Source organism: Dryobates pubescens, chromosome 31 (genome assembly GCF_014839835.1).
Source record: "Dryobates pubescens isolate bDryPub1 chromosome 31, bDryPub1.pri, whole genome shotgun sequence".
NCBI lineage: Eukaryota > Metazoa > Chordata > Aves > Piciformes > Picidae > Dryobates > Dryobates pubescens.
This window is the reverse complement of record NC_071642.1, coordinates 1,248,946-1,275,591: the sequence shown is the minus strand read 5'-3', so window position 1 is coordinate 1,275,591 and position 26,646 is coordinate 1,248,946. Positions and strand designations below refer to the sequence as shown.

The 26,646-nt window shown below is 62.9% G+C and overlaps 2 protein-coding genes across 2 annotated transcripts; one reads left to right on the top strand and one right to left on the bottom strand.

The window, feature by feature from the left end:
- Positions 1 to 865: 865 nt before the first annotated feature.
- OAZ1 (ornithine decarboxylase antizyme 1) lies at positions 866 to 5,823 on the bottom strand. Its single transcript, XM_054175112.1, is given in 6 exon segments — positions 866 to 1,314; positions 1,410 to 1,495; positions 2,767 to 2,939; positions 3,042 to 3,128; positions 3,130 to 3,187; positions 5,647 to 5,823. Coding segments are annotated over 6 exon segments (651 nt in total). The 5' UTR covers positions 5,763 to 5,823; the 3' UTR covers positions 866 to 1,183.
- Positions 5,824 to 23,248: 17,425 nt separating this feature from the next.
- JSRP1 (junctional sarcoplasmic reticulum protein 1) lies at positions 23,249 to 25,393 on the top strand. The gene is made up of 5 exons (XM_054175431.1): positions 23,249 to 23,460; positions 23,945 to 24,097; positions 24,180 to 24,242; positions 24,383 to 24,534; positions 24,674 to 25,393. Exons 1-5 carry the CDS (start codon positions 23,262 to 23,264, stop codon positions 25,391 to 25,393), a joined length of 1,287 nt encoding a protein of 428 aa, XP_054031406.1. The 5' UTR covers positions 23,249 to 23,261.
- Positions 25,394 to 26,646: the final 1,253 nt, after the last annotated feature.

Here is a 26,646-nt window from a genome sequence, read left to right as displayed (position 1 = left end):
AGCCTGGGACCGGGGGGGAGGGGGGAATGGAGGTGGGAAATGGAGGGGGGGGGGAGAATGGAGGGGGGAAATGGGGGGGGGGGGGGGGGAAATGGAGGTGGGAAATGGAGGGGGGGGGGAGATGCCGGGGGGGAGAGATGCGGGGGGGGGGGGGGGGGGGGGGAAGGAAGAAGAGATGCAGGGGGGTGGGGGGGATGCAGGGGGGTGGGGGGGATGCAGGGGGGTGGGGGGGATGCAGGGACCCCCCCTCCCTGCTGGCACTGCAGGGTCCTGCTCCTCCCCCCAGCCCGGGGAGGCTCTCCCAGCACTGCTGCAGGCAGCTCCAGGCCCTGGCAGAGAGCTCCAGCAGCAAGCAGAGCATCAGCAACCCCTTCCCCACCTGCAGCCTGTAATGGGGCTGGGGGCAGAGCAGCTCCAGCTCCAACCTCCTTCCAAACCCCACTGAGCTTTGGGGTTGCTTCAAAGCAGCCAAAAAAAGTAAACTATAAATTTTTCTTTTTATTTAGAATTCAAAGCAAATAACTTCAGTATCACAAACACAATATTAAACCTCAAGAAATGTAACTGCTGGAGCTTGGGAGGGAAGAGAAATTTATTTGCACAACCACAAACATGAGCACAAAAAATCCAGAGGGGAGGGGGGCAGAAAAAAAAGGGGGAGAAAAGGAGGGGGAGGGGAGGGAAGGGGGCAAGGGGGGGGCAAAAAGGGAGGGGGCAAGGGGGGGCAGAAAGGGAGGGAGGGGGCAAGGGAGGGCAGAAAGGGGGCAAGGGAGGGCAGAAAGGGGGCAAGGGAGGGCAGAAAGGGGGCAAGGGAGGGCAGAAAGGGGGCAAGGGAGGGCAGAAAGGGGGCAAGGGAGGGCAGAAAGGGGGCAAGGGAGGGCAGAAAGGGGGCAAGGGAGGGCAGAAAGGGAGGCAGGGGGCAAGGGAGGGCAGAAAGGGAGGCAGGGGGCAAGGGAGGGCAGAAAGGGAGGCAGGGGGCAAGGGAGGGCAGAAAGGGAGGCAGGGGGCAAGGGAGGGCAGAAAAGGGGAAACTAAAGATGTGGAAAGTGAACTTTTTCAACACCTCATCAGCAGAGCAGCTGGGGCAGAAGGGTTTGATAGAGTGAAGCTAGAGACTGGGGTGGATGTTGACAAACTCTTTGATAAGACACCAAGAAAGCTCTAGAGAGGCAAACATTGCAGTTCAGTCTTCTTCTGCTGAGTCCCTCTCAAACGTGTAGGCCATGAAGCAAGCATCTGGTCTCTTGGGGACAAGGGGATGCCCTGGTCTCACAATCTCAAAGCCCAAAAAGCTGAAAGTCCGGAGCAATGCAGCTGCAAAACAAGAGGGGAGCCCCAGGGGGGGTCAGCTGCTGGCTGGGGGGGGCTGCAGGGCAGCCAGCAGCAGCCCAGGGCTGGGGGGAACCTACCTCTGTCATCCCTGTTCTTGTGGAAACAAATGAAGACGTGCTCGACTCGGAGCTGCTCCTCAGCAAACTCCAGAAGAACTGCAAAGCTGGCAGGGGAGGGAGCAGGGTGAGCAGGGCAGGGCCAGGCAGCCCCCCTGCAGGCAGCCCCCCTGCAGGCAGCCCCCCTGCAGGCAGCCCCCCTGCAGGTGCACCTGGGGGCCCAGGAGGGCACTGGGGAGAGGCTTGAACCAGACAGCTGATCCCCCGGGCCCAGGACCCCCAGCCCCAGCGGTTCCTGCAGCCAGGCTGGAGGTGGCTGTGAGCCAGGCTGGAGGGGTCCCAGCCCATGGCAGGGGTTGGATGACCCTTGAGGTCCCTTCCAACCCTGACAGCTCTGGGATTCTCCCCTGTGGGGCCAGGCTGGGAGAGCTGGGGCTGTTCAGCCTGGAGAAGGCCCCAGGGAGACCTTAGAGCAGCTTCCAGCACCTGAAGGGGCTCCAGGAGAGCTGGGCAGGGGCTCTGCACAAGGGCTGGGGGTGACAGGAGCAGGGGCAATGCCTTGGAGCTGGGAGAGAGGAGATTGAGACTGGAGAGGAGGAAGAAATTCTCTGCGGGGAGGCTGTGGCACAGGCTGCCCAGGGAGGCTGTGGTGTCCCCTGCCTGGATGAGGCCTGGAGCAGCCTGGGCTGGTGGGAGGGGTCCCTGCCCATGGCAGGGGCTGGAACTGATCCCTCCCACCCCACTCCATGAACAGAGGCAATAGAGAACCCCTGGATGCCTTCTGCTGCAGCCCAGGGCAGAGCTGCAGAGGCAGCCTGAGCCAGCTGGGTGCTTTCAGTGCACTGAAGCAGCCACCCAGCCTGCAGCAGACCTCCTGCATGGCCAAAGAGGGAGAGGCAGCCTCCAGCCAGGGGCACTCAGCTGCAGCCCAGGGCAGCACCAAGCACCAACTGCAGCTCCCAGAGCCATGGCAGCAAACATCAGCACCAGCAGTGCCCCCACCACTGCCAGGCCCTCGAGGTGGAGGGCTGAGAGACCTGGGGCTGCTTGGCCTGGAGGAGGCCTTGCCAATGGTTAGAAGTATCTGAAGGGTGGGGGGCAGGCAGCAGGGGCCAGGCTCTGCTCACTGCTGTCCTGCAAGGGCACAAACTGCAGCCCAGGAGGCTCCACCTGAGCAGGAGGAGAAACTCCTTTGGTGTGAGGCTGCTGGAGGCCTGAGGCAGGCTGCCCAGGGAGGTTGTGGAGTCTCCTTCTCTGCAGAGCTCCCAACCCCCCCTGGGCACTGTGCTGCTGGGCAGGCTGCTGTGGGAGCCCTGCTGGGGCAGGGGGGGTTGGAGTGGGTGAGCCCCTGCGGGCTCCTGAGCTGCCCTGCACCCACCTGTCCTTGCTCCCTTCAGGCAGAGCACCACTGGGGATTTCGATGTAGAGGTTGTTGTTGTTCAGCACTGCTCTCCAGCTGATGTGTTTGGCATCTGTGAGCCTGGACTGGACGTGCAGGACTCTGGTCCTGCTGTTGGATGTGAGTTCCTCTGTTACATTCAGCCGATTATCCTGCAGCGGGGGGCAGAGCCTCGGTCACTGCCTCTGCAGGCAGGCAGGGGGCCCAGGCAGCCCCCCGGGGCAGGCAGCTGCTGCCTGCTGCTCCATACTCACCGAGTAAAATAAATTAGCTGAAAGATTGTGATCCCTCTGACTATTCCCTCGCCCACCTGGGATCTTCAGGGGTGGGTGAGGGACATCAGGAGCACCACCGAGGCCCCGGACCCAGGTTACTACAGCAATTGAAGGGAACCCTGGAACTGGAGAGAGGCAGAGTCAGAGAGGCCCAGGGGCGGCCCCGGGGGAAACAGCGGCCGGCAGGAGGCAGGGAGGGAACAGAACCACCCCGAGGCTGCAGCCCCTCCCCTGCAGCCCCTCCCCCTGCAGCCCGGCCCAGGAGCAGTGCCCTGTGCCCAGCCCCCCCCCCCCCGGCTCAGCCAGCTGCTGCTGGCCCTGGAGGGCAAGACTGGAGCTGGGCAGGGGAGAACCGCTCAGGGCTCCGGCTCAGCACCCCCAGCTCAGCACCCCCCCGGGGCCTGGGCTGATCTCAGGCCTACCCCCCCCCCGGCCTCCCAGGGGCAGGATGCCACTTTCTGCCCACCCTGTGCTTCAGTCAGCAGCAGCAGAGCCACCCAGGGGTCACTTTCCTGCCTGTGACCAATGGCCCTTAGCTGCCTCAGGCCTCCCCCATCAGCACTGGTGGCTGCAGGAGGTCAGCAGATGCCAGGGGGCAGCCCCCCAGCCATCCCTACCAGCACGGAGGAGCTGGTCCCTGAGGTCCCTTCCAACCCAAGCCACCCCTCTGACTTTTCACCACACTCAAGAAGGCAAAAACAATAGGAAGAGATTGGGTTTGGCCTGAAGGGAGGGGCTGAGGGCAGTAACAGAACGGTTTAGGTTGGAAGGGACCTCAGAGAAGGAACTCTTAGGGGCTGGGGGAAGAGACATCTCCCCCAGCCCCTTCTGCTGCTGCTCCCCCAGGGCTCAGCTCCCCTCAGGGGATTTGAAGATGGAAGAGGGGGGAGGGAATAACAACAAACCCCAAGGAAATCAACCACAAAAGAATCCAATTTCTTGCAGGAAAGTTTTTCCCTGCCCCCTCCAGCCCTGCTGAGAAGCGAGGGCTGCCCTGGGCTGGGAGCAGCCTGGCCCCTCCCTCTGCACCATCCTTCACCCTGCAGGCTCACTCCTCCTTGCGTCATCTCAGCAGATGCAGCAACCCAGGCCCTCGGGGAGGCTTTCACAACCCCGGCCTGCCTCCAGCCAGCAGCCATTTGCAACGAAAAACAGCCACCCCCCTCCCCCCGCCCCCCAAATCCCGACAAACAGGGGGCAAACCCCAGCACCATCCTGCCACGGGCCCTGCCAGCTCTGCCCTGGCTTTTGGGGGTGGTTTGCCCTTCCCCCCCCTTCCCTCCCCCCCTTTGTTGTTTGTTTGTTTCAATGAGCTTGCAGATTGGGGCTGAAAACCACCTCACAGGTGAGATACTCTGCCTTGGAAGGGCTGAGGTGGGCAAAGGCTGGGGAGAAAAGGTTTTAAACGAGGGCACTCCGCATTCCCCGAGGGGCCAAGCTCCCCTTTGAGGCTCTGAGGATGAGAGCCGAGGGCTGCTGCTCCTCTCTCGGAGCTGAGCGCTCCCTCACCACCCCCACAATTAACAGCCCCGAGCCTGCACAGCAATCAACCCTTTCCATTGCCTCCTTTTCCTCAAGGAAAAGGCAGCGGGAAACCAAACCTGAGCAGGGCGATGTGTGTGTGTGTGTGTGCATCTACTCTGGAGGGGAGGGGGGGGTCAACACCCAGCCTTGCAGCAGCAGCCAGCCAGCAGGATGCTGCACACAGCTCTGAGCTCTGCTCCTGGCTTCCTTCACACGCAGCAGGACGATCTCCTCAGCATCCATCACCTCACACCCCGATGCCGGTACTTCCCCCCCCTCCCCTCCCAGGGCTGTTTGATCGTTTGGCCGAGCTCTCCCAGCACCCCCCCCGCGTTCCGCTGCACCCTCCGGCAGCTTTCGAGGCTATCTGCGATTACATAAGGCGATAACACCCTGCAATCCGCTGCCATCTTCGCCTGCCTGCCGCCTGGGCGCTGCTCTGGGTTCGGGGTAGTGTTTTTTTCATTCTCCTGGCAGGCAGAAAGGTAGCTGCAGGCCCTGCTTCCAGCCCGGCTTTTGTCTCCAGGGCCCCTCCAGCGCGGCCCCCGGGCCGGGGGCTTCCTCCCACGGTCCTGACACCCCCAGAGGCGGCGGCGCCCGGGGGGGCAGGCGGCAGCTAACGTGGCAAGGGGGGGGGGGGGGGCGGGGGTGTGAGGCGACCCCGGGGGGTGGCCGCTCGCCCCGGGAGGAGGGTGGGGGTCGTACGGAGGGGATGGGGGTGCAACCAGCGCTACAACCGGCAGGTAGGTTAAAAAACAACCCTCCTGTGCCCCCCCCGCCCCTCCTCCCCTCCCCCTCGCATCTGCGGGGGCCAAGCGCAGGCCGCAGCGGGGGGGGAGGAGGCGGCCAGGCCGCAGCGCCCAGCGCCGAGGAGGAGGCGCGGCCGCCCCTCCTCCACCCGCCACGGAGCTCCCCTCCCCCTGGCCGCGGGGGAGGCGGCCGGCGCTGGAGGGACCAGGAGGATGAGGAAGAGGAGGACCGGGACGGGGCCCGTGAGGGGGAAGGAGGAAGCGGCAAGCGCCCAGCGGTGCGAAGGCTGAGGGAGGCCCCGGCCCCTCACCTGCTCTGTCCGGTACTGAGGCTCAGCACAGCGGGCATGATGGTGCTTTTATTCCCCTCTTTCTCTCTAGCGAAGCAGTGACTGTTGAGTATCCGCTGCAGGGAGGATTTCACCATCCGGCCGCTCTGGTCCGAACCCCGAAACCCTCCGCCGCCTCCCGCCGGCCGCTCTCCAGGCGCTGCTACACAAAATGGCACCGCGGCCGCCGTGGGTCCTTATATACCCTCTCCGGCCACGCCTCCCAGCACGGGCCCCGCCCCGCCGAGCAGCCCCCGCCCCAAGCCGGCACAGGCCGAGCGGCCCGCTTGTCACTTAGAAAAGTTTCGCTTTCCATTGGCTGAAAGGAGAGCGGGAGGCGGAACGCCAAGCTAGATCCCTATTGGCTGCCAGGGTGAGAGGGTTCAGTATTGGTTAGAAGAGCATAGAGACGAGGATGGAGAAAATAGAGGCTTCTGATTGGCTACTTGCGCTGAACATGGGCGGGGCCTGGCGGGGTTCGGCCGGGAGGCTTCGGCGCCGTTCCTCAGCGCTCACTCCCTTTAGAGCCGCCGGTTCGAGTCCCGTGTCCGCGGCCCCGCCTGGCTGAGGTAAACTGCGGCGCAGGGGAGGGGCCAAGCCCGGCTTCGCGCATGCGCCGCGCGAGGGGAGGAGCGGGGCGGCGAGGGGCGCGCGGCCGTGCGGGGCGCGGAGGGGTCGGGGGCTCGGTACGGGCTGGGCACTGCTGGGGGCAGCGGAGGGGCGGCCGCGGGGTCTCCTATGGGGAGCCCTGCACCGGAGGGCGGCGGCGTCAGCATCCTTTGGGTTGTCACCAAAGCCATTTGCCGGCTCGGTGCTAAGGGTCCCTGGGGGGATGGGGCTGAGGTCGTGACCCGGTTTGGGGCTGGGGCTGTGCTCCCTCCTTTTCCCTCGTCCCACCTTTTGCATTCATCTCCCGAGCCCCTCGCCCCTGTCCCCCCCGAGCCCTGCCCTCCTTGCCCCCGAGCTTTGCCTTTGTCGTCCCCCAGCGTTGCCCTCGTCCCCTGCTTGCCTTGGCGCTGAGCTTCCCTCACCTTTCAGTTTCCCCTGGGCTCCCAGTTTCCCCTCATTTCAATTCCCTCTCGTGTGCAGTGCTTTATAGCTGTGCTTGCCTGGGGAACGGCTGGGGGTGACCTCTTAACTGGGACACAGCTCTGAGCTGCACCGGGGCGAGGTCCCGAACGACTCCTGGTGGTGCAGACGGCAGCAGCTGAGCTGCAGCCCACTAACAGCCAGCCAGGAACAGTCCCGGACGGCCCAGGGCTCTGCTTTTCATCCCCTCCATGGAGTTTGGAAGTCTGAACCTTGGGGGATGTGGTTGGGTCCCTCTGCAGCCCCACGGCAAGAGCAAGGTCTGGAGGAAAGGATGAGCATGAGAAAATCGCTGAATGGTTTGGGTTGGCAAAGCCCTCGGAGGTCATCCAGCACAACCCAACCCCTCCATGGCCACCAAACCATGGCCACAGGCACCATGGCCACAGGTTCCCTGAGCACCTTCCAGGGATGGGGACTGCACCACCTCCCTGGGCAGCCTGTGCCAGTCCCTGACTGCTCTGGCAGCAAAGATGATCAAACTGATGCTTTTCTACGAGCAAACTGCCTCCAGCTCTGCTGTCCCCAGCAGGAGGACACAGAGCTGTGGAGAGAGCCCAGAGGAGGCCACAAGGATGCTCCAAGGGCTGGAGCAGCTCTGCTGTGAGCACAGGCTGAGGGAGCTGGGGCTGTGCAGCCTGCAGAGAAGGCTCCAGGGGGACCTCAGAGCTGCCTGCCAGGACCTGAAGGGATCCTGCAGGAAGGCTGCAGAGAGGCTTTTGCTGAGGGGGTCTGGAGCCAGGCCCAGGGGGAAGGGTTTGGAGCTGAGGCAGAGCAGGGTTAGACTGGAGCTGAGGAAGAAGTTCCTCAGTGTGAGGCTGCTGAGACTCTGGCCCAGGCTGCCCAGGGAGGCTGTGGCTGCCTCCTGCCTGGGGGTGCTCAGGGCCAGGCTGGATGAGGCTTTGAGCAGCCAAGCTGAGAGCTGTCCCTTGCCCATGGCAGGAGGGTTGCAGCAGATGATCTCTGAGCTCCCTTCCACCCCGAACCGTTCTGGGGTTGCATGCAAATCCCTTTTGCTGCTGCAGCTGAGTCCCCACAGAGCTGCACAGAGCCCCCACGACACCACCAGGCCCTCGGTGCCTGCTCTTACCTCTCTCCCTCTGTTTGGCTTCGGCTGCTGGTGGATGGAGGGGCAGCTGAGTGCTGCATTACCCAGAGAGCAGCTCCACACAATGGGATAGCTGCAATTCAGGAATCCCTGGAGCAAATGAAGCACATCAGAGAAGATTTGAGCAATTCATGTGCTGTGTGTTGCCTTAGAAAGGGTTTTTTTTTTTTGCTGCTGCTGGGGGGAGGCTTTCATTAGCATTTGGTGAGAGGTTTCATTATCCCTCCCTAATGGCATTTATTATTTATGCAGCAAGCCAACTGTAATGCCTGCTAATGGCACCGTGGCACACCACAGCAGCTCTGCAGCTGCCTTCCCTCTTTCCTCAGGCACTTTGGAAGCAGCTTTGCCCCTTTGGATCCCTGGCACCTGGATGGGGCCAGCCTTCCATTTTACAGCTGAGTGACCTCTGGAGAAAGGCTCTGCTGCTGCTGCTGCTGCTCTTGCAGGCTGCAGAGAGCCCAAGCAACCTGTCTGGGGGGGGTTGTGGTGTGGGATTAGTTCCAGCTGCAGATTTGCTGAGGCAGCCTGGCTCCAGTTTAGCAGTGGCAGTGATTCATAAATCCTCCCAGCGCTGCCTCTGACTCAGATTTCAGGATTACAGCTGAGGCACTTTGTGATGCTGCCATCCCCAGCTGGGCTGGGTGGTGGCTGTTGGGCTTTTGTGCCATGATGACCCTGGGCAGAGCAGGCAGAAAGTGACTCTGTGTCCATGTCTCAGTTGCTCCAGCTGCAGCCCTGGCTTGGCACAGCGAGTTCAGCCCCTGGTATGTTGGGTAAAGTGGGTAGGGAAGCCCAGCAGCGTTGGGCATCCATTTCTCCTTGCCCAGGTCTGCTCCTGTGGCACACAGAGGGAAGAGGCAGAGTCCTTCAGTTGTGATTCTTTCTTCCCCCCTCTGCCCAGTGTCACTTCTGAACCTCATTCATTCACAACCCTTCCAAAGCAGGGGGCTCTGAAGTCTACCCTTAAAGAACTCCAGGTTCCTTTCCTTCCAGGTAAGAGTTAACCACCAGGTGTCCAACTCTGAGCCCTCCCCCCGCTGAAATCCTCTCCTTGGTGCCTGAGAATCTATTCTGATCTTTGTGGGCCATGTAATTAGAACACTTTTGCTTTGTCCCCAGCTGGCTCAGCTCTCCTGCTTGCCTTTGTCCCCCCCGGGAGGGGGACTCGATTTGGAGGTCAGGTTTCTTGCCAGCCCCACTTGTGCCAGATGAAGCTAGGAACTTTTTTCCCCAGTGTTTCCCACTCCAGATTTCTTTTCCAAGGTCTTTGTGAGGACAGAGAGCAGTCCTGAGGCTTGGGGGGTGCTGGCTGAGGAGGAGCTCAACAGGAGGCAACAACCTGCACTTGCAGCCCAGCCCCAAGCCTGCCCTGGGCTGATCCCCAGCAGGGTGGGGGGCAGGGGGGGGATTCTGCCCCTCTGCTGGGCTCTGCTCAGACCTCCCCTGCAGGGCTGGGGCAGCTCTGCAGCCCTCAGCACAGACAGGGACCTGCTGGAGACCAGGCAGAGGAGGTCACAGCAGTGCTGGCAGGGCTGGAAGCCCTCTGCTGGGAGGTCAAGCTGGGAGAGCTGGGGGAAGAGAAGGCTCCAGGGAGACCTTGGAGCAGCCTTCCAGTGCCTGAAGGGGCTGCAGGAGAGCTGGAGAGAGACTTTGTACCAGTGCATGGAGAGACAGGACCAGGGGTGATGGCTTCAGCCTGGAAGGAGCTCGATTTAGATGAGACATGAGGAGGAAACTCTTCCTCCTGAGGGTGCTGAGGCACTGGAACAGGCTGCCCAGGGAAGCTCCAAGCCTGGAAGTGTTGCAAACCAGGTTGGATGGGACCTTGAGCAACCTGCTCTAGCAGGAGGTGTCCCTGCCCATGGCAGGGGGGTGGAACTGGATGGTCTTGAAGGTCCCTTCCAAGCTCAGCCATCAGGCCAGCCAACATCTGGACCAAAGAAACTTTGGGTCTCTGCTTTCTCACTTGCAGCCAGCTGGTGTGGAGAGGGCTAAATATTGACTGCAGATGGGGCACAGATGCCTGAAATGCTTTCAGGTCTCATTGTCTGCTGCAGGGGTGGCATCCAGCATCGTGCTGGGGACCTGGTGAGGGCTGAGTGAAGCCTGCAGCTCAGCTTCCACAGGAAAAACAGCCCAGGGGGTGAGGCTTGAAGCCAGCAGAGGAAATGGAGGCAGCTGGAGAGGGGCTCAGCACAGAGCCAGAGGGGAGCTGGCACCGGGGCTGGCACCTCAGCGCTCCAGGGGAGGAGGTCTGCTGCAGCAGTTTCTCCTCCCAGGTCTGTACCTGAGCAGTGATGTTCCCCAAGCTTGATTTTGTTTGTATTGATCTTCCCCTGGCTGCTGCTGGTGCTGCTGCTGCCAGTTATGAGCAAGATGGTCTGGAGGAGCTCAGAGGTGGTTGCAAAACACAGATTGCAACATCCTCCCCCAGCCTGGTTTCTGGTCTGGTAGGGCTGGGCCAGCTCACAGCTCCCTCCCCCCCTCTCCCCCTGCTGCCCTCCCTGACTCCAGCAGAGATGATGAAGGTTTGCTTCTTGCAGTGGGTGCAGGACCACAGGGAGGAGTTCAGCTGGGAGAGCAGATTGTGGAATCCCAGCACGGAGGGGCTGGAAGGGAACCTCTGGAGCTCACCCACTCCAACCCCCCCTGCCCCAGCAGGGCTCCCACAGCAGCTTGCCCAGGAGCACAGTGCCCAGGGGGGGTTGGGAGCACACCAGGAGACTCCACAGCCTCTCTGGGCAGCCTGCTGCAGGCCCCCAGCAGCCTCACACCGAAGGTTTCTCCTCCTGCTCAGATGCAGCCTCCTGGGTTGCAGTTTGTGCCCCTTGCCCTGTCCCTGGGCACCACTGAGCAGAGCCTGGCCCCAGCCTCTTGCCTTCCCCAGGCCCTTCAGCACCAAATCCCCAGGGATTATCCCCAAAATAAAGCAGCATGCAGCCCGAACCTGCAGCTGGAAGCAATCCCACCCTGCAGCCCTGCTGCCAGAGGCCATTCCCAGCCCCACTCCCAGTCCCAGCAAAGGGCTGAGCTGGTTCCCTGTGCCCACAAACTCCCCACAGACCAAGGTGGGATCTCACTTATCACAGGGCTAAAACCAACCTGCCCTGCCCTCAGGGCTCCTGCCTTTTATTTGTGGGAAAATATGCCTGGTAATGCTCTTATCACAGGAATGATCTGAGGGGGGGCAGAGAGGGGGCTGGAGGGGGGGTGGGAAAGCCTCCCTTCAACACATCCACTTTAATGAGCTGCTGGGGGAAATGTTTGGGCAGGCAGAAACCCAACTGGTTCCTGATGGAGAGGATCCTGCCCAGGTCTGAACAGCTGTTCAGAGGAGACCTTCCCGGGGCTGAGAGCCTGCAGCAGAGCAGCCCCAGAGGGGAGCTGAGCAATGCTCAGCAAGAGCTGAAGGAGCTGTGGGGGGCAAGGGGCTGGGGCCAGGCCCTGCTCAGTGGTGCCCAGGGACAGGGCAAGGAGCAAGGGGCACAAACTGCAACCCAGGAGGCTCCATCTGAGCAGGAGGAGAAACTCCTTTGGAGTGAGGCTGCTGGAGGCCTGGGGCAGGCTGCCCAGAGAGGCTGTGGAGTCTCCTGGTGTGCAGAGCTCCCAACCCCCCCTGGGCACTGTGCCCCTGGGCAGGCTGCTGTGGGAGCCCTGCTGGAGCAGGGGGTTGGGGATGAGCTCCAGAGGTCCCTTCCAGGCCCTCCCTGCTGGGGGTCTGTGGCAGTGCTGTGCTGAGGTTTCTAAGGGGCTGACAGCAAACTGCTACCAGACAAAGCCAGCAGGTTACCAACCCACTTCGGGGTGGAGGCTTTAAGCTCTCCTTCAGTGCCAGAATTTTCCAGTTCCCCTGAAGGTTTCCATTTCTGGAGCTATTCTAGGTACAAATTAACTCCCTCTGCCTCCTGTTTGCTATTAACTCCAGGAGCAGCTGAGCTCTGAAGGGTTCACTGCTTGCCCTGCTGGGGAGGTGTGAGCTGGTGCAGGGCACTGCAGTGCCACCCTCGAGTCACCACATCCCAGCCTGGGCTGGGACCTGCAAAGGTCACCCAGTCCAACCCCCCCTGCAGCCAGCAGGGACATCCCCAGCCAGAGCAGGCTGCTCACAGCCCCAGACAGCCTGAGCTGGGAGGGTGCCAGGGATGGGGCAGCTCCCAGCCTCTCTGGGCAGCCTGGGGCAGCAGATGTGTGAGGGGCAGAGCTGGCAGTGGACCTGGCAGTGCTGGGTTAATGATTGTGCTTGGTGATCCTAAAGGTCTTTTGCAGCCCAAACAGTTCCATGATTGTTTATCCTGCATCGCTGGCTGCCAACCATCAGGCAGCAGTGGAAGCCAAAGCTCCTGGGCTGGATCCAGTGGGGCAGCCTCAGTCTGTCCTCAGCCTCATCGAGCTCGTTAGGGAGGGCACCATCCATCACCAGCTCTCCTTCAAGGAACAGGATGTGACAGGAAGCAATGGGAGCCAGCAGGTCGGTCCTGAGCTGCTGTCAGGACAATGTGCAGGGAGCAGCAGCTCTGGAGCTGGCCTGAATCCACTCCTGGGCTGGAGGAAGCACCTGGAAAGCCAACCCTGCAGAGAGCAGAGCCTGCACCATCGCTGTGACCACTGCTGGTGGTTGGTCAGGGGAAAGAGAAGCCTTGGTTTAGATGTTTCAGCTTCCACTTGCAGCTCCCTTGGGGGGCTGTGACTTTGATGGAGTTGTTTGGGTTTGAGCAGGACCCACTCAGGGAAGAGAGGCCAAAAGAACTGATGCTGTGACCTGATGGAGGAGAGGGAGAGGAGCTGCCAGCCACAGAGCTGCAGCCCTGCTGTGCTGCAGCTCCTGGGGATGGACATTTCCAGGCTCTTCTGCCTGCCTGGGCTCTTGTTTTGGGCAGATCTGTGCTCTAAACCCACCCCCACCCCCCCCCCAGCTGTGCTTTGCATGGCTGTGTGTAGGTTTGACCCCTGGGCAGGGGATGTCTGAGGGCTCAGAGCTCATCCTCCTTCCTCCTGGGGTAGCTGTGGGTGATGCTCAGAGCTGAGCAGGGGCTGAAGTGGCCTCTGAATGGAGTGGGGATAGGAAGGGAGTGGAGGACCAGGAGGGGCAAGGGCTGTGGGGAGGCTTTGCTGGGCTTGGGGATCAGTCTGCTCTGCTTCAGGGCTTGGGCTCCACTCCCCAGCCAGATGCCTCCACCCCCCCCTGGGCTGTGAGGTGGTGCTGAGGGTGTCCCTGACACCCTGCTCAGGGTGAATGTGGGACCAGCACCTGTCCTCAGCACCCTTCTCACAGGGAACCCTGCTGCTGCCGCTGGTGTGTGGGGAAGGTCTCCTGTGTCTGCAGGGGGGGAGGGGGAGCTGGATGCCAGGAGAAGCTGAGCCAGCAGCACGATGCTGAAGCATGGACTGCTGCAAAGCCTCCTGGGCCTCCCTCCTGCCCCAGGAGAGATGATGGAACCCCAGCAGCAGCCCTGAGTGCTGCTCCCCCCTCCAGCCCCACACTCGGGTTCCTCTGTGCCAAAGCCCCCCCCATGCCCTCTCCCCTCCCCACAGCAGCCCCAGGTACCCCGGGCCCAGCTGGGGCTGGCCCAGGGTGACTCAGCCCTGGCTTCAGCCAGCCCCTGCCCAAGCAGGGAGAGGACCTGGAGCAGGTCCCACCTCGTGGTGTTAGCATCTCCCCTGCTCCTCCTCCCCAGCACCCTGCAGCTCGGCTGCTCAGCACCGGCGGCTGCAGCAGGACTGAACTGGTCTCTGCATGCAGCTCAGCCCTGGCTGCTGGAGGAGCTCAAAGTGCTGCAGGGAAGCATTTTAACCATGCTCAGCTGTGCCCTGTGCCCTGCACCCGTGGAAAATTCCTCCTGCTCACTCTGGGGGTGCTTGGCCAGGAGGAGGGGCTGGGGGGAGACCTCCTTGCTCTCTGCAGCTCCCCGAAAGGAGGCTGCAGCTGGGTGGGGGTTGGGCTCTTCTGTCCAGGAGCAGGGGAGAGGAGGAGAGGAAAGGGCCTGAAGTTGTGCCAGGGGAGGCTTAGGTTGGAGATGAGGAACAATTTCCTTGCTGCAAGAGTGGTCAGGGGTTGGCACAGGCTGCCCAGGGAGGTGGTGGAGTCCCCAGCCCTGGAGGGGCTCAAGGACCCTGTGGCCATGGCAGCTGGGGACAGGGTTTGGTGGCCAGGGAGGGGTTGGGTTGAAGTTGGACTGGAGGACCTTAGAGGTCTCTTCCAGCCAAACAATTCCATGACTCCAGGACTCTCTCCTGTGCTTGAGCAGCTCTGAAACACTCTTGTAGGGAGCAGGGAGCTGAGGGCACCTGCCCTGGGGGCTCAGAGCTGCTGCTTTCAGCTTCCTTTGCCATGCCCCCAGCCTGGCCAGGGCAGCATGAAGGAAACTGCAGCTGCACTTTGCTGGCCCTGAAGTGCCCTCCTGCCCCCTCTTGAGTTCCTCCTGTCCCTCTTTTGGGGACAGCTGCTCATATTTAGGGCCTGGTGAGCACCTAGGCAAAGCTGTCCCCAGCAGCAGGTCCCTGGGGCCCTTGGCTCCCAGATCCCTGAGCTGCTCCTGGCTGCTGGAGAGGCAGCAGGAAGGTGGTGTGGGGAGGCAGGGCTGGAGCCAGGCTCAGCTGAGGTGTGGCTCCCAAGCTGGACTCCTCTGCAAGCAGCTGCTGCCTGCAGCCTCCCTGCTGCCTTCCCCACAAACCCAGCAGCCTCTCCCTTCCTTCTGCTGGGGATGAGTTCAGTCAGAGCTGAGGGCTGATGGCAGTGAGGTCATGGGAGCAGTTGGTTACGTGGAGGCAAGCAAAGCCCACAGCATTTTTTCCATGTGAATAATCCTGAGCAGCCCTTTCTGGGTGCAGGTTGCACCTCCAGCATGGGCATGGCACCCCCAGGGCAAAAAGCTGGAGAGAGCCAGAGGGTCTCCCCTCAGCCTCCTCTCCCCCCTCAGCTGCTCCTCCCCAGACCCTTCCCCAGCTCTCTTGCCCTTCTCTGCACCCACTCCAGCCTCTCAGTGTCCTTCTTGGAGTGAGGGCCTCAAAACTGACCCCAGGATTCGAGGTGCAGCCCCAGCAGTGCCCAGCACGGGGGGACAAGCCCTGCTGGCCACACTGCTGCTGATCCAGGCCAGGCTGCTGGTGCCCTTCCTGCCCACCTGGGCACCCCGAGGTCCTCTTCCTGCAGGGCAGCTCTGCAGCCACTCTGCCCCAAGCCTGCAGCCTTGGGGGGGCTGCTGTGCCCCAGGAGCTCCAACCTGGCCCTCTCAGGGTGTGAATCCCCCTCCCACCCTGCCAGCAGTCACTCCTCTTTCCCCCTCACACCATTCCCTGGCCTGTGTCCTGTGAATCAGGGCAGTGATGAGCTTGGCACTGGGCTCTGGAAGCTCTTCCCAGCAGGATCAGTTTCTCCCCTTTAATTAAGCATCACAGGTTCCTCATGAATCACCCTGCACGCTGGGAACCTTCCCTGCAGAGCCCTCCTGCAGTAACTGATGGGAAATGTGCAGAGCTCAGCCCTGCCCTCACCTTGCACAGCTGCTCTGGAGCCTCTGAGGCTGCTGGGTTTGGGTCTGCAAGTCAGGGGTTGCAGCCAGGCTGAGCTGCTCCTCAGTGCTGTGGCCAGCAGCTTGCTGAGCTTGGGCTCTGGAGGCTGAGCTTGGGCTCTGGAGGCTGAGCTTGGGCTCTGGAGGCTGAGCTTGGGCTCTGGAGGCTGAGCTTGGGCTCTGGAGGCTCAGCTTGGGCTCTGGAGGCTCAGCTTGGGCTCTGGAGGCTGAGCTTGGTCATTGGAGTCTCTGCTTGGGCTCTGGAGGCTCAGCTTGGGCTCTGGAGGCTGAGCTTGGGCTCTGGAGGCTCAGCTTGGTCATTGGAGTCTCTGCTTGGGCTCTGGAGGCTCAGCTTGGGCTCTGGAGGCTCAGCTTGGGCTCTGGAGGCTCAGCTTGGGCTCTCAAGTCTAACATCAGGCCCTGTTTTTAAGCCCTGCCAGGTGTCACGGTGCCCTGGCAGTGCTGGGTTAAGGGCTGGGATTTGATGACCTTAAAGCTCTTCTCCAAGCAGAACTGCTCTGTGGAACCCCCGTGGGGAACCTCTGCTTGGCAGAGGCCAGCACAGGTCCAAGCCCACCAAGGCTGTGGGGTCCTTGCCAGCCCTCCTCCCGCCCAGGCTGTCCTGCCTGTGGCTGCCACTGCTCTGCCCACTCACTCCTATTTATAGAGCTGCTTTCACTGGAGCCCTGAGCCTTGTAACCTTTATTCTTGGAGGATTATTCACTCCTTGGACCTGCTCTGGAGCAGTTACTCACCAACACTCCTCCCCAGCCTGGCTTTGACAGAGGTTCCCACGAGGCAGGCGAGAGTCTGGATCCTCCCCAGGGCCAAAGCCTGGCTCTGCCTGCTGCTGGGACCTGTCCCAGCTTGTCCCCTGGCTCTCAGCCTGGCTCTGTTGTTCATTCACCTGCAGAAAGGCTTTGCTGCCTTTGATGCTTCTCTGATGAGGTCATTCACCTCCCAGAGCAGGAGCCAAACGCTCCCAGTGGGATCCTGGCTTGGTCTGATTGGTTTCTCCAGGTCTCTTCCTCATTCTCCTGCTCATCACCTGCTGAGCCACCACAGCTTCTGCCTCTGGGCCTGGGCACTGCAGGACAGAAGAGCTCAGTGGTGACCACAGAGCAGTTTGGGGGGGGTTGGTCTTCCCAGGATGGAGCCTACAGCTGGACACAGGTCCCTGGTCCTCTAGCTGGGATGTCACAAATCCTCCAGTGATCACTTAAGGAAGCCCTAGAGAGGAGATGTGAGGGCAGAAGAGAAGGCTCCAGGGGGACCTCAGAGCTGCCTGCCAGGACCTGAAGGGATCCTGCAGGAAGGCTGCAGAGAGACTTCTCCTGAGGGGGTCTGGAGCCAGGCCAAGGGGGAATGGTTTGGAGCTGAGGCAGAGCAGGGTTAGAGTGGAGCTGAGGGAGAAGGCTGCTGAGACTCTGGCACAGGCTGCCCAGGGAGGCTGTGGCTGCCTCCTGCAGTGTCCAAAGCCAGGCTGGATGAGGCCTTGAGCAGCTGAGTCCAGCTGAGAGCTGTCCCTGCCCATGGCAGGGGCTGCAGGAGATGATCTCTGAGCTCCCTTCCCCCCTGAGCCACTCTGGGATCCTACACCAGAGCCTGGCTGCTGAGCACCTTGCTGCCGGGAGAAGGCTGTGCAGCAGCTCACCCCCTGCTCCTCTGCCCCCTCCTGCAGCAGTGCTGCCACTTCTCCACCATTCCATCATCACTCTCGGGAGCTGCTGCTGCCCAGAGCCCGCAGGCTGCTGCCCCAGGTGCTGGCCGGCTGCAGCCGCCGGCGCGGTGCCGCTTCCCCTGCACCTACCTGCCCCGTCCCGGGGCACAGCTCCTCACCCCGAGCTCTGTGCCAAGCAATACCAGACTGCTGTCGTAGGCGATCATGGGAACCGGCTCAGCCCGTGCCAGAGCGCTGCTGGGAGCCAAGGCAGGAGCACGGAGGGGCAGCCGAGCAAAGCCCTGGCAGGCAGCGGGCAGCAGCTCCTCCTTAGTGCCGCACGGGTGGGTCCCGGGCCGGCTGCCGGCTGCAGGGAGATGCTTTTGTGTCTGTGCCACGGGCTGCAGGGGGAGCTTAAGGGCTTGGCTGCTGACCATCAGAGCCCAAAGCACGCTGGGGTGCTGGATTCTTCTGCTCAGGGTGCTTGGTGGGGTGGCCAGGGGGCTGGCTTCTGTCTCTGTCTGTCTGTCCTTTGCTGGAGTGTGTCCAGAGAAGGGCAACCAAGCTGGGGAAGGGTCTGGAGAACAGGGCTGGGGAGGAGCAGCTGAGGGAGCTGGGGGTGTTGAGCCTGGAGCAGAGGAGGCTGAGGGGAGACCTCCTTGCTCTCGAGGCCTCCCCCAAAGGAGGCTGGAGCCAGGTGGGGTTGGGCTCTTCCCCCCAGGAACAAGCATCAGGACAGGAGGAGATGGCCTCAGGGTGCACTGGGGGAGGCTTAGGTTGGACATGAGGAACAATTTCTTCCCCTTGAGGGCTGTCAAGGCCTGGCCCAGGCTGCCCAGGGCAGTGGTGCAGTCTCCATCCCTAGAGGGGTTTCAGAGCTGTGGTGCTGGGGGACAGCAGCTGTAAATCTTCCAAGAATGCTGAGCCCTGAGCAAAGAGATCAGGGAACAATGAGAGAGCAGCCAGGACCCCAAGCAGCCTCTAATGGGATCCAGCATCTCCTGTTCCTGCTGACCTGGATGTTTCTCCTTCTGGCAGGCAAAGGGAGCAAAGCCCTTGGAGATTTGTGAGTTGAGTATTTGGGTCTCACGTGGACTGCAGTGTGCCCAGGTTGGCTTCCATGTGGAGCAGCTCTGAGCACCTCTGCATCAGAGGCCTGGGTGAGCCCAGGGCAAGGTCCTCCCTGCCATGGCACAGCTGTGCCCTGTGCTGGCTGCCAGCAGCCTGCTGGGACCCGGGTGTCACCCACCCATGCCTGAGCCCAGCTGCTGTGTGGAGCAGTGGGACCCGGAGCTGGGCAGCTGGGAGGAGGCTCAGCTCCTGCTGACTCCCTCCAGCAAGGGCACTGCTCCCCAGCAGCCCTGCAGTGCCTGGGGGGATGAAGTCACAGCAGCCTGCAGCTTCCGAGCGGCTCCAGGCTCTGGAGCAGCTGCTGCTCCCGAAGGGAGGTGCTCAGCTCCACAGTCTGCAGTGTGCCCTGCTGACAGGGGCTGGCTGCACAGCTGGCACACAGGAGAGCTCTCTTCTCTTCCTGTAACTTCCTGAGAGCTTCTGGACAGCTCCGGAGCTCCTAGAGGGCTGTGGGGTCTGTAGCCACACAGGGAAACCCTCTCCCCTGGTGCTGCGCTGCTAGCTCAGGGTGAGGAGGCAGCAGCTGTGCCTCAGCACAGGCATTGCACAGCCCTGCAGCAGGGGCAGAGCTGCTGTGTGCTCGATCCAGCTGCAGGAGGAGTTTGGGGTCAGCAGGCTGCTGCTGCCTGTGCTGGGCTGTGGCCAGGTTGCTCTGGGGACACTGCTGCCTGGAGCTGGTGGCAGGAAGCAGGATGCTCTCTCCTGCTCTCCCTCAGAAATCATCTCCCTGAGCTCCTCTCTTCCAGCCACCAGCCCTCCTGCCCCCCACCCACGCTAGCCCAGCCACAGCCAGGAGAGGGGCTCTGAGTCATGAAGCACCCACACCAAGCCCCTGCAGCACCTGGCCCGAGTGCCAGGGGCATCTCTAGCAGGCATTTGGTGCCAGCAGCCTGCTCTGGCTGCAGGGCTGGAAGGGCTCTCTCTGTTCCCAGGCCTGATGGAACCAGGATTGAAGCCCCAGAGGGAAGCCCTGCAGCCAGTGAGCCAGGAGGTGTGGGCTGCAAGCTGGGGCAGCAGGAGACCCCCACCTGGGCAACCAGCTCCAGAACCTGGCACCTCTTGGACCTGTGGCAGGTGGAGATGGGAGCTGGACTGAGGCTGCTGTAGCAGGGGGGGAGCTTGGGGAAGAGGAGAGAAGGAAAATGAATCCCAGAACCAACCTGTGCCAAAAATAATCAGTGACTAATTTTATGGCTTTATGATTGCCTCTTAACTGCAGGTTATTAAAGCTGAGAAGAAAGAAGCTGAAGTCCTGGTGGGAGGATGGATGAGTGTTGCCATGGTGCCCAGGGGATGCTGCAGCTCAGCTAGGTCCATCAGGACCACCAAGCCCGTGGCAGAGCCTCAGGGGTGGCCAGAGGGCAGTGCCAGGCTGCAGTGTGGACAGAGGCAGAGTGGTGCTGCCAAGCCAGAGCCACAGAGTCCAGACTTAGTCTGGGTCTGTGTGCAGCCAGGCCCCTGGGCAGCTCCCTGCTTGATTGCCCTCCCCAGTGGCTTTCTCTCCTCCTGGCCTCAGCCTGACTGTGGTGCCCCCCACGCTGAGCTAACCTCACCCCAGAGCCTGGTGCCCTCCAGCAGCCTGAGGGCAAGGCAGAAGCCTGGCTCTGGGAGGTTCTCTCGGTGAAGAATCTGTTCCTGAGCTCCCCTGGCACAGCCTGAGGCTGCTTCCTCTTGTTCCTGTGCCTCGTTGCCTGTGAGAAGAGACCAACCCGCACCCGGCTCCAGCCTCCTTTGGGGCAGCTGTAGAGGGCGATGCGGCCTCCCCTCAGCCTCCTCTTCCGAGGACAATGGCCCTGCCCTGCAGCGCCTCGCCCCGCCGCTGCCAGGGGCTTGCTCCCCTCTCCTTTCACCTCCTCCCCAGCCTGGCAGGTTGCGGAGCCGCACGCCCAGCGCCCGCGGGGCGCAGGCAGCTCCCGGTGCCCTTCTCCCGGTGCTCAGGGAGGGACCAACCTCAGGGCAGGTGCCCCCGAGAGCCCCGCGGGCACCTCGCTCGGCTCCCGCCGAGGCTGCCCGGGGCCGAGCTGCCTTTGGAGGGGCCGGGGCGCGGGTGCCCGGCTGCCGGTGCCTATTGGGTGCTATTTTGCTCGGCGGGTCGGCAGCTGTTGCTGTAAGTTACCCTGGAGAGCCGGAGCCAGGCGGGGGGCTGGAGGCGAGGCAGCGGTGCTGGTGCTGGAGCAGCCCCAGGTATGATTTCTTTCGGTGCCTTTTTAACCCTTTCAGTGAGGTGTGGGGCACCCCACGGGGCACAACCCTCGGGGCGGCCCTCAGCCTGCTGCCCACCGGCCGCGGGCTGGGGGGCGCGGGGCTGGGGGGCTGCGGTGGCCAGGGGGGAGCAGGGCAGGCTCCGAGGCTATTTTAGGAAGTTTCTTTGATGTGAGTCAGCCTCAGTGGAGGCCACCTCGGGAGCTGCTGCGGGGAAGGTCCCAGCCACGGCAGAGCAGAGCAGAGCTGGCTCCTCCTCGAGTGGCTGCAGCTCTGTGCCCATGAGAGGGGACCTGGTGTGTGGAGATGGTGCCCGAGGGAGCAGGGCACAGGCAGTGCCAGGGAGGGGAGGGAGGGATGGATGGATGGAGGGATGGATGGATGGCTCCTGTGCAGGAGCTGCTGTGAGCCAAGGGCTGGAGCTGGGCTCTGGGGCTGTGAATGAGCATGGGCAAAGTGTCCCTGGAGCTGGAGGCTGTCCCTGCCCTGTGGCCTGGGCAGAGGCTGTGTGCTTGGCCCTTGGGTGCTGGTCCAGTGGGAACCAGCCCCGGGAAGGCTGTTCCTGCAGGTCACCACCTGGGCTGTAGAGCCCCAGAAGTCATCCACCTGCTGCTGGGATGCAGACCCTCATCTCCCACCCGGAGGGGAGCAGCCTCAGCCGTGGCTCTGCTCAGCTGTGGCACCCACGGGGTGCTTGGCACAGGGGGAGGGTGGCTGCATGGCAAAGCCTGGGAATGCACCCAGGGGCTGGAGGTGGTTTGGGCACAGCCCAAAGGCTGGAGGTGTGGGAAGCACCCTGCAGCCCTCCCCAGGGGGCTGAGCTCAGCTGAGGACTGGGGCCCATGGACAGGACGTGGTGGGGCAGCTGCCTGCTGCCCGGCGCGGGCACCGCTGCCCGCCTGGCATCTCTTCTATCCCTCTCGGTTTAGTGAGAGCCCCTGGAGGTGCCATGGCAGCAGATGCCTGTGAGGTGTTGGACAAAGCCTTGGGATGCCCTGAGGCCACCGACCAGCTGCCCGGGTGGGCAGGGAGTGCCCGGAGGCAGCTGAGGAAGGCCAGGACAGAAGGTACCTTGTGAGGCGCTGCCCAGGAGCTGCTGGGGTGGCCCTGCTGGTGCCACTGCTGAGCTGCTGGAGGTCCCAGAGGAGAGGGCTCAGCCTGGCAGAGATTGCTCTTTGCAGCACCATCAAGTCAGGAGGTGGCCTCAGGGAGCACCCACAGGGTGCTGACTCCACCACGGGCAGGGTGAAGAGGCTCAGGCTGGAGCCTTCCTCCCTCTTCCCGGTGGTTGTCTTGGCTCAGGGTGGGAACAGCTGTGGAGCTTGCAGGCAGAGGAGCACTCGGGAGGGGATCTCTTTGAGGAAGAATCCTCCAGCTCTGTGCTTTCCTTGGGGCTGGGCACACCCCAGGCCAGCAGGACAGCAGAGGAAGGCTCAGAGTCATCATCACTGAAACAAACCCAGAGACTGGGTTTGGTTTGCTCTTGGCAAGCGAAGACCTTGCAGGCAGCAGCTCCTCAGCCACGAATCTCCTTCTCATTCAGCTGCTTTGCTTCCAGGCTCATGGCTTAGGTTTCATCCTGCTGCTTTTTCCTGGCTCTTCCACGGGAGGGAAAAGAACCAAACCTGGCTCAGAGCAGGCAAAAAGTTCCTCCTCCTGCTGAGGGCTCTTCCTCCCATCCTGTGCCTTGGCAGGGAGGTCACTGTGCCCCTCGGCCACAGCTCCACGGGGGACAGCCAGGATGGTGACCACCTGGGGCTCAGCAGCCCCAGACCTGCCCTTCCAGCCCAGCCTTGCCCTGGGGGCTGGGGGTGGCTTTTTGCCTGGCTCCTGAAACCTCTCTCCAGGAGTGCCCTGGCAGGGCAGAAGTGACCCTGATGTCCCCACTCTGCAGGCTGGGGAGGTGGCAGGGGGACAGCCACACTGCCCCCCACCAGCCCTCGGCGATTGCCACCTCCTGAGCTCACCAACTGTGCTTTGTCCTCAGCAGATGCCGAGGCGCCGGTGAGCAGCCAGGGGCAGAGCCACGGAGCCCATGTGAGTGTGGGGCACTGCCGGGGGGGGGTCCCTGTGCCAGGGCAGGGAGCTGAGCAAGAGGGTCCCTGGTGCCCGGGTCAAGGGCTGCCCCACAGCCCAGGAAGGTTCTGGGAGGTGTTGCAGTGAGTCCAGCCCAGGGCAGCTGAAGGCCCTCAGCTGTTGCTGTCACTGATCCGTGCCAGGGGGCAGCTCTGCCACTGACACCGAGCCAGCAGCCAGCCCTGCCACCAGATCCCCCACCCCCAGCAGCAGTGAGCTCAGCCCCCAGCCTGCTGTGTGCTCCTCCTGGCATGGGCACCCCACCAGCAAGCCTGTCCTGAATCCAGCCTGCTGCCCTCGGCGGGCTCCGTGCTCAGCCAGGCTGGGGCTGACCCAAGCCCGAAGGCTACTCTGGGGTGGGCTCCCTCGAGGGGTCAGCAGCCAGCAGCCCACCCGTGTGTGCTGGGGCCCCAGCCAGGCTCCTGCTCTGCAGCACGGAGCCAGCCAGTGCTGAAATCCCCAGCCCCAGCGTGGTGTGAGGGCTGCGAGGCAAAGCCCCAGGCTGGGCTCAGGAGCTCGGGGAGCCAGCGGCCAGCCTGGCCCCCACCACTCAGGGCTGGCAGCAGCAGCTCAGGCAGCCCCAGATCAGGTTGCAAAGGACCCCCCCCCCCCAGCTCCTCTTGTCCAAGCCCCCTGCAGTCAGCAGGGACAACTCCGACCAGAGCAGGCTGCCCAGGGCCACATCAAGGCAGACCTTGAACCTCACCACCTCCCTGGGCAACCTGGTCCAGAGGCTGTGCTGGGAGGGGGCAGAGCTGTGCTCCATGCCCCCCAGCCACGCTGCTGGCTTCCTGACACACTCCCAGCCCGGGGCCATGCGATGCTCCTGCAGCCCCAACCGGGTTTGCACCGCTCCCTGCAGGAGGAGGCAGGGACCTGGCTTGGCAGCTGCGAGCAGGATCCGGCCGAGCCCGAGCTGAGCATGCCAGAGCCAGCGCCGCTCGGCGGGGACAAGAGAGCAGCGGAGAAGAAAAGAGTGGAGAAGGTGGCAGCCAAGGGCAGCACTGCTGGGCCTCCAGGTGGGTGTGCAGGAAGCCCTCCTCTGCCCCCAGATGGCCACCGCAGGCTGGCCACAGGTGGCCACAGAGGTGTAGACCTCGGCCTGCATCCCTGGCCAGTCCAGCAGGCACCACCTGGCCACAGAGCAGCCATGTGGGGATGAGCTCTGCTCTCCACAGTCCTCATGGAGATGGGGCCAAATCCTGCTCCTCTTCTTCTCCACCCTGCCCAGAGCTGCTGCTGCTGGAGGGGAGCAGCAGAGCCAGGAGCACAGGCAGAGATTTTCCCCCACTTGAGCTCCAAGATGCTCTGACACCATCGAGGCACAAACACCTCGGACTGCGCCCCCAGGACACTCTTTTGCCCTCCCCTGTGCTGCACACTCCTGCCCCTGCCCTGGATGTGCTGTTCAGGAGGATCTTGGGAGCCCTTCCACCCCCACCTCAGAGCCCTTTGCCACCTCCCAGTTCCCCCAGTAACTCTCTTTTCCTCGGGGGTCCCCAGTCCCCAAGAGCCTCCCGGTGCAGAGGAAGGTGGAGCCCCCCAGCCTGGACCCCGCAGAGGAGCCACTCCTCTGGGAAGGGCTCACCCTCAACAAGTGCATCCTGGTGGCCTCCATCGTTGCCCTGCTCAGTGTCACCTTCCAGGTGCTCCAAGGTGAGCTGGGGGCTGGGCAGAGGGGAGGGGGTGGCCAGGCCCTGCTGCCACCTCCTGCTTCCTGTCCTCTCCTCTCTTCCAGCACCATGCTCCAGGGAAGCAGTCAGCCGTGGCAGGCAGGACCCTCCAGCACCTCCCCTGCACGGTGGGTTTGAATGCTCCAGGCTGCCCCTGGTCCCCTGGATCCAGCCTGAGCCAGGGCATGGCCCAGGGTGGGGGTGGCCTTGAGTCCCCCACCCCTGGGGCATCACAGCTTGGTGGTGACCTGGCCCTCTCCCCTCCCAGAGGTGGTCATTGCCAAGGAGAAGGAGGTGGTCCAAGAAGTGGTGACTGCTCAGCCTGCCCAGCCAGCCAGCAGCACACTCCAGGACGGTGATGATGATGATGATGATGATGAAGATGACAGCGATGATGACAGAGTTGCTGACAGCAACTTGGTACAGGCCTGGGGGGCAGAGGGAGGGGGGGAGAACCTGCACCTTCAGGGCACCTCCTGTGTGTCCAGAGAGGAGGGGTAGAGAGGGAAGCCCCCTGGGCTTCATCACCAGTGCCTGGTGCCCTCCATTCCCCCCCCAGGCGGAGCCCTGGATCTTCAAGAAGTGGTTTGGCCGCTCGGCACCAGAGGATGAGGATGAGGATGAGGAGGCTGTGGACAAGGAGCCTGTGGATGAGGAGGCTGAAGATGAAAAGCCCGGGGATGAAGAGTCCACAGATGAAGAACCCACGGCCAAAGAGCCCACAGAGGAAGAGCCTACAGATGAGGAACCTGCAGGTGAAGAACCTGCGGAGAAAGAGTCTGAGGAGGAAGAGCCCGAGGAGGAAGAGCCCGAGGAGGAAGAGCCCGAGGACGAAGATGAAGAACCCACAGATGTCCCCGAAGCACCACCAGCTGCAAGAGAGGTGAAGAAAAGCAGGGAGAAGGTGAAGGTGGAGAAGAAGGTGGAGAGGAAGGTGGAGAGGGTCCGGGAGCGCCGCGCAGCGCAGGCGGAGCGCAGCGGCCGGCGGCAGGCAGCAGCCAAGGACAAGACGCAGAGGGACAGAGCCGGCAGAGCCCCCAGGGCCCCCCGGGAGCCGGAGCCGCAGAAGAAGCGAGGCAGGGAGAGGAGGGAGAGCCGCCGGGAGCGGGCTGAGCCCAGGAGGGAGGCGGGGAAGGGCCGCCCGGGCCGGGCCGAGGCGGGCAGGGAGAGCTCCAAGCGGGACTGGCGGCAGCAGAAGGGCAGCAGGAAGCCCTGGGAGCCGGCAGCCAGCCTGGGCAAGGACCCTGCCCGGCCCCGGGAGGGCAAGAGGCGCGACTGAGGCTGGGGTGACCGAGGGGCTGAATGCGGGGGGAGGTCCAACCCCGCCACCACCCCCGGCAAGGCCACTTTGCCTGCTTGCCACAGACAGCCCCGGGCTGGCAGCGTGGGCAGCACAGGATCGCTGAGCCTGGGAGCCTGGCACAAGCCTCTTTGGGCTCCCCCTGGATTAGATGCACGAAGGCCGCGGGGGGGAAGAGCTTCTCTTCCTCTGGGCTTTGCTAGCTTGGAGCCACCTCCCAGGGGCAGCAGTGGGGTCCCCTCCGCTGGACAGGCTGAAGACTCAGCTTGGCAGGGTGCTGGGCCAGCTCCTCTCACCTCCTCCATCACCCAGCAAGGTTGGAGCAGATGATCCTCGGGGTCCCTTCCAACCTGGCACTCCCTCATTCTGTTTCCCCACCCCCCACTGCCATCTCTCTTGCAGCTCATTGCCACTCGTGGGGCGGCTCAGGGGGCACAAGGAGCCCAGCACACAGAGTTTGTCTGCAGCCTCTTGCTCTCCATTTAGCCAAGGGATTTATCCAAAGCAAACCACGAGAGGAGGAAGGAGGTGTGCTGGGGGGGGGGGCTGGGGTGTAAGGAAGCCAGGATGCAGCCTCAGCAGGCAGCCCCCACTCAGAGGGCTGTTGGACCTCGCCAGGCCCTGCTGCCGTCGCTGCAGGGTGGATGAAGCTTTGCTGGTCACGAATGAGGGCTGGAGAGAGCCCAGCACCCCAGAACTCTTCAGGCTTTGCCTTCAGAGAGTTGCTTTCAGCAAGGACCCGGGAGTGAATTCTGACCCAGTGCTGTAGCAGCTGCAGCAGACACCCCCCCAGCCCCGGCCCCAGCCCCCGGCCCCAGCCCCCCGCGGGTCTCAGTGTTGGCTAAATCGCTGCCGGCCGAAAGAAACTGTTTCCATTTTTAATAAGGTGTTAAACTGAATGTTTGAACAAGAACAACCCAGCCGCCAGAAAAGCTCTTGGCCCTGGTTATGTTTGCGTGTCTTCTGTGCCACCCCCGACCCGCGATGTGCCCCTGCTGACCGAGCTCCCCACCCGGGCTGTGGCATGGGGACGGTGTGTGCCAGCCCCCCGGGGACACAGCGAAGCCTCAGGGATGGTTCCAGCGCTGCTGCGGCTGCAGCCGAGGTGAGCCCAGGAGCCTTTTTTCCGTGGGTTCGGAGCCTGGTTTGGGGCTGGGTGGAGCTGGGAAGATGATCTGGGGGCAGCCGGGCTCGGCGCTGACGCCAGCGGGGCCGCGGAGCAGGTGCCCTGG

Coding starts and splice junctions, on each gene's coding strand:
- JSRP1 (XM_054175431.1), top strand. CDS start 23,262: ATGCTCCTGCAGCCCCAACCGGGTTTGCACCGCTCCCTGCAGGAGGAG. Junction 23,461..23,944: donor CAGCACTGCTGGGCCTCCAG/GTGGGTGTGCAG, acceptor GGGGGTCCCCAG/TCCCCAAGAGCCTCCCGGTG. Junction 24,098..24,179: donor CACCTTCCAGGTGCTCCAAG/GTGAGCTGGGGG, acceptor CCTCTCTTCCAG/CACCATGCTCCAGGGAAGCA.